At 33.8% G+C, this 16,867-nt stretch overlaps 1 protein-coding gene and 1 long non-coding RNA gene across 2 annotated transcripts; one reads left to right on the top strand and one right to left on the bottom strand.

Annotated features, from left to right (window-relative positions):
• Positions 1 to 8,862: 8,862 nt before the first annotated feature.
• Positions 8,863 to 9,448, top strand: LOC104890267 (jacalin-related lectin 24-like). Its single transcript, XM_057392200.1, has 2 exons — positions 8,863 to 9,081; positions 9,182 to 9,448. Exons 1-2 carry the CDS (start codon positions 8,863 to 8,865, stop codon positions 9,446 to 9,448), a joined length of 486 nt encoding a protein of 161 aa, XP_057248183.1.
• A 4,021-nt stretch (positions 9,449 to 13,469) lies between these two features.
• On the bottom strand, positions 13,470 to 16,403 carry LOC125493396 (uncharacterized). The gene is made up of 3 exons (XR_007269941.2): positions 15,194 to 16,403; positions 14,975 to 15,111; positions 13,470 to 14,885 (listed from the first exon to the last, which is right to left on the bottom strand). It is a non-coding gene; the product is annotated as an uncharacterized LOC125493396 (long non-coding RNA).
• Between the last annotated feature and the right edge of the window lie 464 nt (positions 16,404 to 16,867).

The following is a 16,867-nucleotide window of genomic DNA, read 5'->3' as shown; positions in this document are numbered from 1 at the left end:
TAGGCGAATATGAGGCCAAATAAGACAACATGCGGATGTATCTAGCCAAGATCCAAGAGATCTCAAGAAGCTATCCCACTTCCACATCAGCCACGTACCGCAGTCGGAAAATCAGCAAGCTGACGCCTTAGCCCGCATGGCCAGCTCAGCAGAAGGGTCTATCCCTCGGTCCATAATGTGGGAAGTGCTCCGCCAGCCCAAGATGAATGCAAAAGAGCAATTATCTCTAAACTGAACCCTGACTTGGATGAAAGAGGTGGTAAGATATAAGCATGAAGTCAGACAACATGAATGCTTCAAGTAAAACAAAGCAAATGCAAGTAAAAATGAATGTAAAACTGTAAAAGTATTTCATTTCCTATAATAATAATAGAATTTCAAATGAAAAAACACACATGATTTGAAGTTGAAATTTGTTTGAAAGATTATAATAATAAACTTACAATTAGATTTTTTAGTATCCTCCATATTTAGGAATTAGGATGGTTTGAAGTACTCGCACACTAGTAGAATAAATGCTACTTGCTGCGGTTAAAAAGTGCCCTATTGCTGCGGTTTTGGCCGCGCAGCAATTAAGGGCGCAACAATAGGTATTAATAATATTGCTGCGGTTTTAAATCGCAGCAATATTTGAACATATTGTTGCGGTTTCTCGAGAAAACCGCAACAATATTTTGTAGTTAATAATAAAAAACTAGACATATTGCTGCGGTTTTTTAGTGAAAACCACATTAATATGTACTTGTATAGGCAAATTTTTTTTTTTTTTTTTTTTTTTTTTTTTTTTTTGCATTTTGTCATCAAATTTGAAAATTAAAAATACTGAAAAAAAAAATAAAACACAAGAAATTCAAATTTGTCAAATAATTGAGATACCAGTTTCGAAACTAACATCATAAGAAAAGATACAAAAGAAAAGAGATTCAAAAGAAAAAATATCCAAAAACAGAAAAGATACACAAAATTCTAAAATATAAATGATGCACAAAATCCAATAACATCATATTGAATCTTAAAAAATAAAAATGCAGAAAAAAAAAACAAAATCTGGAGATTGAACGAATTCAGCGCGGCCGACGAGCGAGTCTTCGCTTGGTGAACCGACGAAGAACAAGAATGTTAATAACACAACTAAAACCTCCTCAGCACTCGACAAATCTTACTCAACGCAACTAGATCTGAAAATAAAATACAACAAATTGTAATCAACAACACACAAAAGCAAAAAACACAATCAACGCAAAAATTAAAAACCTAATCAAGATTTCTCACACTCGTAATCATCATCAACAAAGAACATACCACTTCGAGGCACCAGAGACGAAAACCAAGCGCCGACGATGAAAGCGGCACGAGAAACACCACCACCACGAGTTCAGTAGTGCCAAGACGAAAGAGAGAAAAGAGAGAGAAAGAAAGCATAGGGCAGCGCCGACAACGAACGAACCCACGAAGGATTCTTGTTGTTTTCTGGCGAGCGACGAACGAACGGTCGACGACGACCGATAGAACGAACGAAGGCTGATGGTCGACAGCGACCACGAAGGCGGGTTAACGACGGTCGAGCGATTGTGAGAAGACCGGAAGAAGAACGACTGTGAGAGCAGATGAGAGATGAGAAAGGAGAGAGGAGAGAGGAGAGAGGAGAGGAAGGCTGATGGGTGAAGAGAGAGAAATGAGATCCAAAGAGGAAGGACTAAGGAGCGATAGAGAGCGTGAGGAAACGACCTCTCGTATGTATTATAAAACCCTAATTTTTTGTCAGCTAATATTGCTGCGGTTTCCACGTAGGACCGCATCAATATATTAAAATAATATTTTTTTAATATATTGTTGCGGTCCTACGTGAAAACCGTAGCAATATTTGCTGTTCAAGGCCCCACATTATTTTAAAAAGTATCCGTTACACAATATTGCTGCGATTTTGGACGGGAACCGCATCAATATTGTCAATTTCAATTTTTTTTTTCTTTTTGCGGATTATATTGCTGCGTATAGGTAAAATCGCACCAATATCACCGTAGCAAATAACATTTATTCTACTAGTAGTAGTAGAAATAGGAATGAATTGAAGTAGTGTAATCAACGAAATCAAGAATAGCATGAAATTCGATGACAAGGACAGACACAACTCATCGTACGACGTTGTTCATTACTCCCCTGGGGGCTTCGAGCGTGCCCGAAATTTAAAATAAATATTTCATCACTGTTCATATATAATCCACTAGAGGAACACTAAGTGTATTGCTAACACCCATGGGCATAAAATCAGGAGGAACATTAACATCATGATATAAATTACTATGTGGAATAACTTCAGTTGGCATTTCAACACTTGTAGTGGCTACATCAGAGTTGGCTAAAAATCCTGAGTGCAAATCAAAAAGATTACAACCCCTACCCCTACTACTAAAATTAAATAGTGAGCTTTATCTCATATAACCCTAAAATTATAAAATGATAAAATTTTATCCTCTATGACCTTAAAATTATAAAACAATTAAATTGTATCCCATATAACCCTAAAATTATCCCATATAACCCAAAAATTAAACCTAAACTTTCCCTTTTTTTTCACACGATTCACCCTCTATTTAATTTATTTTATTTAGTTACAAAAATCGTCCCTAATATATTTTTATGTTTAGGAAAAACAATTAGGATATTATAAACCTGTAAAAACTAGAGAATTAAATTAGACTATATTTTTTTTAAGTATTAAAAGGTAGTGTCTAAAAACATTAAAAGTAGGGTCTAAAAATATTTGTAGTAGTGGTGACCGTAGGAGTATTCAAGTTCGCGTAAAATCGTAGTCATGAGCTACGGTAATAAACGGGTCATGTACTTGACTTGAACCTTACCCAACAATAAACCTTGACTTGAACCCGACCCATTTAACTAAATGGATCAAGAACCTTGACTTGAACATTTTATTTTTGACACTAAATCAAAAGTTCAGAACCATTAACAAACACAGGTCTAACAACAGTTACAATACTAATGCAACATATTCAATCAATAAGCCGATGGAGAAAATTGAAAAGGCTGAGTGCAATCAGCTGATGGAGAAAATTGAAAAGGCTGAGTGCAATCAGCCGATGGCGAAAATGGAAACAGCTGAGTGGTAAGGAGAGCAGAGGCACTTGCACAAAATAAATAAATAAAACTTGCAAAATACTACATTAAAAAAAGTTCCTGAAAAATAGTTTCTCAATAATCAAATTTAAAAACTCAACTAAAAACTTTCTTTGATTAGGCTGAGTGGTCTGGTTGAGGTCTTGCTCCTCACTGGAGAGTGGTCTTGTACTTGAACAAAATAAATAAATAAACCAAAATAAATATATAAAATTTACAAAAAAACTAATTTAAAAAAAGTTCCTGAAAAATAGTTTCTCAATAATCAAATTTGAAAACTAATCTAAAAACTTTCTTTGATTAGGCTGAGTGGTCTGATCACTAGAGAGTGGTCTACTACCTGCACAAAATAAATAAATAAACCAAAAACAGTTATACCAGTTAGTGACTGCCTCATGCAACTGAAAGATGAAAACCCATCATCATACACATTAGCTAAGATAACACAATATTGCTTACAATCGCCCACCAAAAGTTTGAGCTGCTCCATTTGTGAGGAGGGAGGTAGTTTCATAAAAACCTCCACCATCTCTGCATGGAACATACTGCATATTAAACCCATGAGTTCAATACGGAGGCGATGCTCATTGATCAAGTAAGCGAGAGCATCAGTTAATTTCGACTTCCACAAGGGTGTATTCTGTCATGGACGCCAGGGCCTTCTTTTTTTTATCCAGGAGCAGCCGCTGCTGGTGAATGTGGTTCCATAAAGAAGTTCCTTCATATCAACCATCATAGGCCTCATGACACACGACCCTTTTGGGAAACTGGGGGGCATTATGAAAATATTGAGAACCTTCGACTCGTGTGGAGTTGAATTTTGTTTTGATTTGTCCTACCCAGAACAAAATATACTAGTGTGTTCAAGATTTGGGTACAACAAATAACAAAAAGTACCATTTTACGATATTAACGTCTGAGCGAATCTATTTTTAAAAATTTATATATTGAGACGAATCTAACAAGACCCCTGTGTTTATATTTTTTGAAAATTTATATATTTTTTAAAATTTATATATTGAGTCAAATTTTAAAAACTTTGACCAAATATTCTTACTAATGTATACAAAAAAACATATTCATGAGGGGTCTTGTTAGATTCGTCTCAATATATAAATTTAAAAATTAGATTCGCTCAGATGTGAATATCGTAAAATAATACTTTTTATTATTTGTTGTATCCAAATCTTAAACACACTAGTATATGTTCTTGGTACTCAATTTTTTTGTTCTTGGTAGGACAAATCAAAACGAAATCCAAATCCACACGAGTCGAAGGTTCTCAATATTTTCAGAAGGCCCCCTAGTTTCCCAAAAGGGTCGTGTGTCATGAGGCCTATGATGGATGATGTGAGGGAACTTCTTTATGGAACCACATCCACCAGCAGCGGCTGCTCCTGGATAAAAAAAAGAAGGCCCAGGCGTCCAAGACAGAATACACCCCTGTGGAAGTCGAAATTAACTGATGCTCTCGCTTACTTGATCAATGAGCATCGCCTCCGTATTGAACTCATGGGTGTAATATGCAGTATGTTCCATGCAGAGATGGTGGATGTTTTTCTGAAACTACCTCCCTCCTCACAAATGGAGCAGCTCAAACTTTTGGTGGGCGATTGTAAGCAATATTGTGTTATCTTAGCTAATTTGTATGATGATGGGTTTTCATCTTTCAGTTGCATGGGATAGTCACTAACTGGTAAAACTGTTTTTGGTTTATTTATTTATTTTGTGCAGGTAGTAGACCACTCTCCAGTGAGGAGCAAGACCTCAATCAGACCACTCAGCCTAATCAAAGAAAGTTTTTAGATTAGTTTTTAAATTTGATTATTGAGAAACTATTTTTGAGGAACTTTTTTTTATGAAGTATTTTGTAAATTTTATATATTTATTTTGGTTTATTTATTTATTTTGTGCAGGTACTAGACCACTCTCCAGTGAGCAGCAAGACCTCAATCAGACCACTCAGTCTAATCTAAGAAAGTTTTTAGATTAGTTTTTAAATTTGATTATTGAGAAACTATTTTTCAGGAACTTTTTTTAATGTAGTATTTTGTGAGTTTTATATATTTATTTTGTGCAGGTGCCTCTGCTCTCCTTACCACTCAGCCGTTTCCATTTTCAGCATCGGCTGATTGCACTCAGCCTTTTCAATTTTCTCCATCAGCTGATTGCACTTAGCCTTTTCAATTTTCTCCATCGGCTTATTGATTGATTATGTTGCATTAGTATTGTAACTGTTGTTAAACATGTGTTTGTTAATGGTTCTGAACTTTGCACTCAGCCTTTTCAATTTTCTCCATCGGCTGATTGCACTCGGCCTTTTTAATTTTCTCCATCGGCTTATTGATTGATTATGTTGCATTAGTATTGTAACTGTTGTTAGACCTGTATTTGTTAATGGATAAAAGGTTCAAGTCAAGGTTCTTGATCCATTTAGTTAAATGGGCCGGGTTCAAGTCAAGGTTTATTATTGGGTAAGGTTCAAGTCAAGTATATGACCCGTTTATTACCGTAGCTCATGACTACGATCTTACGCGAACTTGAATACTCCTACGGTCACCACTACTACAAATATTTTTAGACCCTACTTTTAATGTTTTTAGACACTACTTTTAAATACTTAAAAAAAAAATATAGTCTAATTTAATTCTCTAGTTTTTACAGGTTTATAATATCCTAATTGTTTTCCCTAAACATAAAAATATATTAGGGACGATTTTTGTAACTAAATAAAATAAATTAAAGGGAGGGTGAATCGTGTGAAAAAAGGGAAAGTTTAGGTTTAATTTTAGGGTTATATGGGATAATTTTAGGGTTATATGGGATAAAATTTAATTGTTTTATAATTTTAGGGTTATAGAGGATAAAATTTATCATTTTATAATTTTAGGGTTATATGAGATAAAACTCACTATTTAAGTTTAGTAGTAGGGGTTGGGGTGGTAGGGGTTGTAATCTTTTTGATTTGCACTCAGGAATTTTAGCCAACTTTGATGTAGCCACTAGAAGTGTTGAAATGCCAACTGAAGTTATTCCACAAAGTAATTTATATCATGATGTTGATGTTCCCCCTGCTTTTATGCCCATGGGTGTTAGCAATACACTTAGTGTTCCTCTAGTGGATTATATATGAACAGTGATGAAGTATTTATTTTAAATTTCGGGCACGCTCGAATCTTCCCAGGGGACTAATGAACAACGTCGTACGATGAGTTGTGTCCGTCCTTATCATCGAATTTCATGCTATTCTTGATTTCGTTGATTACACTACTTCAATTCATTCGTATTTCTACTACGAGTACTTCAAACCATCCCAATTCCCAAATATGGAGGATACTAAAAAATCTAGTGGTAAGTTTCTTACTATAATCATTCAAACAAATTTCAACTTCAAATCATGTGTGTTTTTTCATTTGAAATTCTATTATTATTATAGGAAATGTGATGCATGAGATGATGTGGATACTTGTTTTGGGATACTCTTGAGGCATGATGTCAAATAGAAGTGTGTAGAGTTCTAGTTATGTTAGAACTCATATCTTTATTGCTTTCCTAGTTCTACTTGTATTAGGAATCATGGTTTTGCCTACGTTCTTAAAACGTTGGATTTTACATGATTCAAAGAGTCTAGAGAGTCTAGGACTTAGGGACTTGTCCTAAGCCTATTAGGGTTATAGTTTATTATGTTTTCCTACTAGCATTAGGTTATTTCTTCCTACTAGGATTAGCATAATTAAACTAGTATAAATAGAGCTATGTAGTTCGAATTTAGATGGTGAATAATAATTTTGTGAGTTTGAGTGTTTACCCAAATCCTCTTGAGTGCTGGTGGCTTAGCCTTTACGCATTCAAAACCCTTAGATTTATTCCTTGTGGTGGCTTAGCCTTTATCATTGAATAAACTAAGTACTATCCAGTTTTGTTTTGTTTAGTTGGTGGCTTTGCCTTTATGCTAATCAAACAATTCGAACCTTTCAAAATTCTTTATGGAATTGACATAAAAGCCTATCCAACCCTTAGTTTGATATTCGTGGTGATTAAATTCTTTATCGGAAATCAACTAAGTACTATCCTTTAATTCTATTAGCTTCCGCACTTGTAATTTAGTCTTTTAGAAGATTAAATACATCATATGGTATCAGAGCTTTGGTGACATCCATTGAAGAAGGCCTTTCGAGTTTTCATCCAGTTCATACTATTGCTCGAAATTTTTTTCCTCTAAGGGGGAGTATTAGATCTTCAAGAAAGTCTTAAAGATCAAATCTTTTTACCAAGATTTTTGATTTTTCACAAAGTTTCAGCAAAGTACATCATTATTAGTTGTCAAGTGGTGAAAGAAAATCATCCAAGATCCACAAAAACATCCAAGAAAAAAAACCTCCCGTAACAGCCAGTTTTTTGGGGTAAATTTGAGAGCTTCGTTCTCCCACCTTCGAACGAATTTTTGGGTGATTATTGATCCTAAATTGGACTACTATTTGTCTAGTTTTCTATCCTAAAATTTCGCAAGGTTTCAAGTTGATTTGATATATGTTTGAGACTGATCTTTCGAATTGGTCAAAAACCGGGTTAATCTGGCACAGTGTTGCGAGATTTAAAACTGCGAACAATTGGCTTTGAATTTTTGACTGAAATTTTGGTCGAGTATGCAGACACATAGATCTAGGCCTGGAAAAATTTCACGTGATTTCGAGTTGTTTTCCTGGTATTCTTGACTTTTACTTGCATCAAAGTTCTGGGCAGTTTACAGGAAAATTAATGGATTAAATCTCCGAAAATGGCAAAATCCGTGGACGAATTTTTTCAAGAAGGGGAGTATGATGCATGAGATGATGTGGATACTTGTTCTTGGATACTCTTGAGGCATGATGTCAAATAGAAGTGTGTAGAGTTCTAGTTATGTTAGAACTCATATCTTTATTGCTTTCCTAGTTCTACTTGTATTAGGAATCATGGTTTTGCCTACGTTCTTAAAACGATGGATTTTACATGATTCAAAGAGTCTAGAGAGTCTAGGACTTAGGGACTTGTCCTAAGCCTATTAGGGTTATAGTTTATTATGTTTTCCTATAGCATTAGGTTATTTCTTTCCTACTAGGATTAGCATAATTAAACTAGTATAAATAGAGTCTATGTAGTTCGAATTTAGATGGTGAATAATAATTTTGTGAGTTTGAGTGTTTACCCAAATCCTCTTGAGTGCTGGTGGCTTAGCCTTTACGCATTCAAAACCCTTAGATTTATTCCTTGTGGTGGCTTAGCCTTTATCATTGAATAAACTAGTACTATCCAGTTTTGTTTTGTTTAGTTGGTGGCTTTGCCTTTATGCTAATCAAACAATTCGAACCTTTTATGTTATTCTTGGTGATTAAATTCTTTATGGAATTGACATAAAAGCCTATCCAACCCTTAGTTTGATATTCGTGGTGATTAAATTCTTTATCGGAAATCAACTAAGTACTATCCTTTAATTCTGTTAGCTTCCGCACTTGTAATTTAGTCTTTTAGAAGATTAAGTACATCAAAATGAAATACTTTTACAGTTTTACATTCATTTTTACTTGCATTTGCTTTGTTTTACTTGAAGCATTCATGTTGTCTGACTTCATGCTTAATAGATTAGTTCTACCATCAAATGAATTATATTGTATAATCAGATTTACAGTTTGATTTTTGTCTTTTATTATAATTTTATTTGGTTGATCATTGATGTGAATATATGTAACAATGTATGTAGTTGCAACCAACCTTCTGAAAGTTGGGCCATTGCTGAAAGGTGATTCCCTAACTGAACCGTGGGATGACAAAGGTCGGAGTATGATCAGCAAAATTATCATCACTTATGAAAAAAACGACATAACATCTTTGCAATTTGAGTACGTTGAGGATGGCAAATCAGTGTTATCGGACTTGTACGGTGAACGTACCGGGAGCAACTTTAAAATGGTTTTTTATTTTTTCCTTCCCTTCATATCGTTTAAATTAGTTTAACGATTTCTCACATATATACTAATGTATTTTGTTTTATTTTGGCGATAAAATACAGATGACATTAGGCTTGGGTGAGTACATCACGTGTTTGTCGGGGACCTATGAAAGTGGTGCTGGTCATGGAATACATAATCAAGTGATATCGATAACAATCCATACTAGTAACAAGAAATACGGGCGATTTGGTGGTGGTTATAGTGTGAAGGTTCCCACACATGAATTTTCATATCAATTCGGACCAAAAGATCAATTTGGTGGATTTCATGGTAGTTTTCGTGATGGTAAGCTCGAATCTATTGGAGTTTATGTTAAATTTGATTAAGTCGATCATGTTGTTGTGCTTTTGATTAATTAGTTTAGTAGGATTAGTTAGGATACGATTCTATCTTTGTTTGTTTTTTGTATGAACTAGAGGAGTTCGTTAGGAATTGGGTGCCTTTGATGTTTATTAGTGTGGAAATATGATGGATTTAAATTTTTTTTTTTGTAGACTTTACAATCAAAATGATTAAAATTCGCCAGAAGATGAAATGTGCAACAAGGAAAGTATTTTTACTATTCACACCTCGAAAATAGAAATTGATGGTTCATTGCCATTAAATCTTCGGTAATGAACCATCAATTTCTAATTTCTATTCGAGGATCAAGACTAAAAATAGAAATTGAAGATTCACACTAAAAATAGAAATTGAAGATTCACACCAAACATAGAAATTTGCTCTACCAACCTATGGACTAACCTTGAGTAGGTGACATTGTATTCGAGGATCAAGACTAATTTTCGGCAATGAACCATCAACTAATAGATCTTCGGGTTTGAGACAAGTTATTCTCAGTTCAGGTTACTTTCAATTCATGTTCAGTTCATGTCAGGTCATTAATTCACGGGCCAATGACCGTTTAGCTCACTTTCAGTTCAGGTCAATTTCAGGTTACGGGTTACGTTTAGTTCAGTTTATTTTAGTTCAGGTCACGGTCAGTTCAGTTAACCCAACGGGTTCCAACCCAAACTAACATCCCTAATCTTGACCACATCCACTATTCATGGAGTAGTTTTGGTTGTTTTTAAGTTTATCTACATAAGGTAAAATATAGTCATGATGGATCTTGTTTGATTCATCTAGATTTGTACTTTTTAAGTATATAACTTTTATAATTTTGTAGAAATATGGATGACGTGTAATTTTAGGGTTATATGAGATAAAGCACCTAACCTCGGTGGTTGCCCAATCCAAGTCTCCGTCATTCAATGAGTACCTACACACTCGAAAGGATTCACTGACCAAAATGATGTTGAAGAAACCGAATTAGAAGTAGAAGTAAGGGAAGATATTAAAGAGTTGAGGAAGAAAAAATTTATCAATTGGGTCACAACTAGCTATTCCACTTGGGATTTTCTCATCAGTCAGGAATCACCCTATTACAGACAGAGTCATAACCGAGGTTATTAATTACCATTTCTGCTCTTCATCCTCCTTTTTTTCAACTTTCATTTTGATGATATGCTCCTTGATAGATAAAATTTAGCAAAAGACTAAAATAAAATTTCGAAGGGAGAAGGGTGGTAATATTAATCAGCAACAATTACAAAATTTTGAAGGGAGAAGGGTGCTAATATTAATCTGCAGCAACAAGATCTGAAATAGATTCAGGAGCACATACGCTTCAAATTATGCCGAACTAGTGTTACTCAAGCCAAAGATTAATTGTACAATTAGGATTTTATGTATTGCAAATCAAACTATGTAGCCATTCATAATGTATATTAGCATTAGTGTTATATTCTCGCTGCAATAGGAGAAGGGGGCATTAGTGTTATATGTAGCCATTCATAATGCAAGCATCAACAATAGTTCAATAAAAGGACTAGCTAGCTTGCAAATAAAATGAATAGTAGAGCAACTTGCTTGCTATTGTGTAGCAACAACTTGGACTTGCTTGTAATAACCTTATAGCTTTGGCAAGCTACATGGTTTCATAATTCTCAATGCATTTGTTGTTAAATTATTTGATACTTGTAGTATGGTCTTTGCTCTTTTCCTTTTATTTATCTAGTTTTAATTAATTTGACCTCACACTACTTGTAGCTTTCCATTGTGGGAATGTTGTAGTTTGTAAAGGTTGTAGCTTGGAAGGTTAGTTGGCAAAGCAAGCTACAAGTTCCATTGTGGATGCTCAAGCTGATAGTACAAATGGGTGCATTTTCCCCTAGCCCATAGTAGAGTAAAAATTATCCTAGTAATATTCTTTATTCAACTCTATCTTCTCCTCTTTGAACAAAGCCAGATTTTTTTTAGATTTGTTATCTCTTCTACGCTCATCTATTTGTAAAATTTATTTTCTTCCAATTTTTAAAATTTTAAACAAAAACAGCATTGGATTTTTCCCTAAATTGATGTTCTGATTTTAATTTTTTTTTCTTGTTTCTTTCATTTTTTTGAATGAGATTTCTTGCTTCTTCAATTTTCATAGCTTAATTGCTAATGGTTATTTTATGCAGGTACTTAAAAAAGTTTCTGGAATTATTATCAGCTACTCCGTAAAATGGATTAGTTTAGAAAAGTTCCAAATTTCAACAAATTTCCATATCAAACTATGTACTCCTAGAAAAAAAAAAAAAAAACAATCCCAGCCAATTACGATTGCAAATCACAACATATATAATTTCCAAATGTAATGCATGTTTGTAATTCTAAGATAGTTTAGCAATCAATCAAAACAAACAGGAAAAACCAAAATCCAAATGTAATGCATGTTTGTAATTCTAAGATAGTTTAGCAATCAATTAAAACAAACAGGAAAAACCACAAATTAAACATGCAAATTTTCAATTAAAAACACAAACGAAGAAAAAGCCTCACTCACCGCCGACATTGTTTCTTCCTCTAAAAAATTTTCACCAGAATGCTCAACCTCACAAGATTGCTCTTTCTTTGAAGGAGCCCCAGTCAACTCTTTTTCTGTCAGTCGCTTGCTCCCAATTTCCTTGGGTTTTGAAAGATAAGTACACTCAATAACTCCCTCAACCTCTTTGGTTTCACTTTCCTGAGGCATAATGCCTCTTTGTGAGAGGGGTAGAGTGAGAAATTTATAAAACAACAATCGCCTCAATCAAATCCTAGTAGGCGTGCAGTTATATTAAAATCTATAGAGAGAGCATCAATATCTATGACACGGTATGGTGCGAAATAGCAGAGCTTGACTGTTTGAGGAGACAATTCATTGAATTCAAATTTTTTTTTTCCTTCTTATTAATTACTAGGATTGAAGCCAGTGCGATGCACAGGTTGATAAAATTTTCCAATTGATTCTAATCTTATAATAAAAATGTATTTTTTTTCAATTTTTATAACAAATTTATCTTTGATAATATATTTATACGAATTATTTTTATTGTTTATTGGTAATTAAACACTATATTTTTTTTAGATATGATTGAATGTTTAATGGACCTATACTAATTATTATCTTTGTTTACCTAATTAATATAGAGATAATTGAACGTTGTTTATAAACTTAGACTTTTAAACAATTTACTATTATATAATTCATATGCTTTTTTTGGTATACTCATTAATTTTTACCTATACTATATTAGGTATACTGATTATTTTTTTCCTATACTATATTTTTTTATAACAATTTAGAAATTATATAATCCGTATGTTTTTTTTATTATAGGTATACTGATTATTTTTTCATGTATTATATATAATATCATTTATTTATCTAAAATTGAAAACCAAAAATATTATCTTTTACAATTTATTATTATAATCTAAATATATGTCTTATCTATATTTTAAGTTTTAAACATTATCTTTTTAAAATTTATGGTTATTATAATAACTAATGATATATCTTATTTAAATTTTATTTTAAAATTAAAAAAAATACTAAACTTGATAACTATCAATATGTATTCCATGACCAGCACCACTTTCATAGGTCCCCGACAAACCCGTGATGTACTCACCTAAGCCTAATGTCATCTGCATTTTATCGCCAAAATAAAACAAAATACATTAGTATATATGTGAGAAATCGTTAAACTAATTTAAACGATATGAAGGGAAGTAAAAAAAAACCATTTTAAAGTTGCTCCAGGTACGTTAACCGTACAAGTCCGATAACACTGATTTGCCATCCTCAACGTACTCAAATTGCAAAGGTGTTATGTCGTTTTTTTCATAAGTGATGATAATTTTGCTGATCATACTCCGACCTTTGTCATCCCACGGTTCAGTTGGGGAATCAACTTTCAACAATGGCCCAACTTTCAGAAGGTTGGTTGCAACTACATACATTGTTACATAAAAATTTTGATTAGTCTAATAGAAATTACTAAATTATAATCAGTATTTAGTTAGGATACAAAATATAAATTATCACTAAAATTATAAATATAAAATCCAATTTTTGATGCTCTTATTGTGTTTGTTAATCAACTCATATTACCAGTTTAAATTTTAGATAGAAGTTTTTTAATACTTATTTCATTTTTAACATATCTAGTATGAGAAGGAAAGGAAATTAACCTCTTTCATTCAATAATTAATTGAAATTTCAAATTTCATTCCACTGATAACTTGTTCAATATATATGAGCAAATACTCCTCAAAAAAAAAAAAAAAAAATACATATGAGCAAATAAGATAGAAAAAAAAGATTATTTAAAAGGATTATATTTGAAAATTGAAATCATCAAGGATACTCAAGTATTTTTGTGGAGGGACACCATCTTTCTCCTCCTTCACTTATATAAGAGAGATATAGATAGGAAGATTCTAAGTTTCTAACAATACTAGTACTTCATAGTTAATACAAGTACTTCCTATGCTTGTCCTGGAAGCTTGATTAATGCATACTCCATATTCAATTCCATTCATCATCTAGTCAAAATCTATCTAAAATAATATAGCCTGCAGCTAGAAGCCTAGAAATACTAGTTCTTTCTTTTAACTTCATTAACATGCTCATACACAAGTTCCAGTAATCATGAAGATCAAAATACATATAAATAAGCAATAGAGTGGACAATTTGAGTTCTACACTTCACGACCAAACAAAACAAACTTACTAACTAAGAATTTTTTATTACTCCATGAGTGTTGAGTTGAGTTTTATTTTTTATAAAATCATCCATCAAACAAATCCAAAACTACAAAACTTTCAAAACCCTAATCAAATCCAAACATGCAAAATAAAATAATCAAACAGGTTAATGCACAACTATCAGGAAAATAAAATAGTAGTAAAATAAAAAATAAATTAACAAACATGCAAGTGTAGTTTTGGATTTGATTAGGGTTTTGAAAGTGCATCATCATCCATCAAACAAATCATATGCAAAGCTACATCATCATCCATCAAACATATCTCCCCAATGCAGTCATTAGATCCAACCAAAAAACCAACCATATTCCCAATCAGATAACCAAAATACCAGACGAACAACCAGCACAATAAGATTAATATGAACAGCAGGAAGATGAACAACAACCAAGCAATTTACTTGTTCACTCAACCTCGCCCTCATCATTGCCCCTGCTCCGGCCCCTGCCTCGGCCCGCCACCGCTGTTGACGCTGCCTCCACAACCTTCTGACTTGGCACTCTATTTCTGCCTGTCCTCCGCGGCTGCTGCTCTTCCGGCTGATTGAGGGTCATGCCCTCAAAACAGGATTCCAAAAGGTCTGATGGAGGTTGAGGTTGACATGTGGATAATACCTCCTCTGAGACAGGCATTGAAACCGGAGTCTGAAAAGATGACTAGAGGAGTCAAATATACATGATATATAGTTAAGTACACAACACAAACAAGGAATAGCATGCACTCTTGAAGTTACCTCATTCTCCATCGGAACTTCATTCTCCACCGGAACTTCATTCTCAACAGGAACTTCATTCTCCGGTGGTGGTGGCAGCAACAGAGGAGCGGGAGCTATTTGATTCAGCGTTGGTGGCATACGTCGCAGGGTAATATCTGAAAAAAGAAGACAAACAGTTAATGCCTTTTAAGTACTCAATTAATACAGAATATTCAAAATATTCAAATTCAAACTTACTTGATCAGCAGTTATGACTTGGAGATTATAAACGTCAATCCTTTTAGTACAGTACTTCTCGAGTGGAAGACTGTAATGACTTTGTATCGCAGGCTGAATGAACGGAATTCTTTCAAAAACGATAACATCCAACACGGGAGAGCTAGCAACTATTGAAAACACGCTGTTTTTCCGGATCAGCCAAAGCAGCTTTGGACTCAAACCTTTTTTTGATAGTTTTTAGAGTAGAGAGGAGATTGAATAAAATATGAAGAAGTTTTGCATTAAACTTGCCCAATTAATCTCAATACAATAAGTGCCTTTTATAGGCTTATAATAAAAAGTAACTAACCTAAAAATTAGCCACACTACTAAGTAGTGGAAAACATGTCCTATACCATATCCTCCATAACTACTATTCACTAATCACATTTTAATTATAAAATAAATTACCCACTAACTTACTACTAGCCACTAATCCAAATTGTTAGGAAAATCATTTGACTACTTTTGGAGCATAATCCAACACACCCCTTTGCTCCAAAAGTTGTAGCAGCCATTTGTAACATCCTATTTTGCGTCATATCGAACCCACTTTGTCAACATTTCAATATGTTGATGCGCATTATCACCAACATTTTTACTTTTTTTTGTTGATGCACATTATCGCCAACTTCACAGTTTTGATGCACTTCTCACCAACGTCACATTTTCGGAGCACTTCTCTCACCACGACCTTGTGAAGCACTTCTCTTCACCACGACTTTGTGAAGCGCTTCTATTCACCACGACTTTGTATAGAATCACAATTTTTTTTTTTTTTTTTTTTTTTTCTATTAACTTACTGCTTCATTAACTTGAATAATAAAAAATAACCTAGACAAAAATACTCAACGCTTATTGAAATGTTGACAGCCTATTAATAGGCAACTAAACACAAACCAACTCCTAAAATAAAGCACCTAACTAAGTAATGGAATGATGACCCACTAACAAAGCACTAACTATACTTTGACACAATCAAACCCACTACTTTACAGGAACTAGAAAATAGGAACTACAATAGAAAATCTAGGAAGCAGTATTACCACTACGCATGACTGTGAAGCATCCAATGTTACTACTGCAAAAGGTATGGGCACAAAGAAGATAGGTGTTGGAATAAACAAAGAGATGAGCAAGGTGGTGAACAAACCAATTTTGCTCAAAAGGTTGAAGAAGAAGAGGAACAACTCTTCTAAAGTCATGTGTCGTGAAAGTAGTGGTCGAGGTCGTGTTCGAAGTCGCGTTCGTGTTCGTAGTTGAGGTCGTGTTTGTGGTCGAGTTCAAGTCATGTGGTGTTCGAGCATCACTGTCTTCATGTGTGTTGAAGTCCAGCAATTGTTGCACGTTAAAATGTGATTAACAACATTAGTTAGTTTTGAAAATATATTAGCAATTATGTTAGTAGTTACAAAGCATGTCTTTGAAGCAAGGGGGTGTGTTGGGAATCATGCTTCACAGTCATGCGTAGTGGTAATACTGCTTCCTAGATTTTCTATTGTAGTTCCTATTTTCTAGTTCCTGTAAAGTAGTGGGTTTGATTGTGTCAAAGTATAGTTAGTGCTTTGTTAGTGGGTCATCATTCCATTACTTAGTTAGGTGCTTTATTTTAATGCTTTTGATGCCCTCTTTTTCATAGGATTCAAATCATTT

This window comes from Beta vulgaris, chromosome 9 (assembly GCF_026745355.1).
Source record: "Beta vulgaris subsp. vulgaris cultivar EL10 chromosome 9, EL10.2, whole genome shotgun sequence".
Lineage (NCBI taxonomy): Eukaryota > Viridiplantae > Streptophyta > Magnoliopsida > Caryophyllales > Amaranthaceae > Beta > Beta vulgaris.
This window is presented reverse-complemented; position numbering and strand designations above follow the sequence as displayed.

Excerpts from the sequence above, each read along its gene's own strand:
- LOC104890267 (XM_057392200.1), top strand. The coding sequence starts at position 8,863 with ATGTATGTAGTTGCAACCAACCTTCTGAAAGTTGGGCCATTGCTGAAA. Across the intron at positions 9,082-9,181 it reads CCGGGAGCAACTTTAAAATG|ATGACATTAGGCTTGGGTGA; the intron begins GTTTTTTATTTT and ends GATAAAATACAG.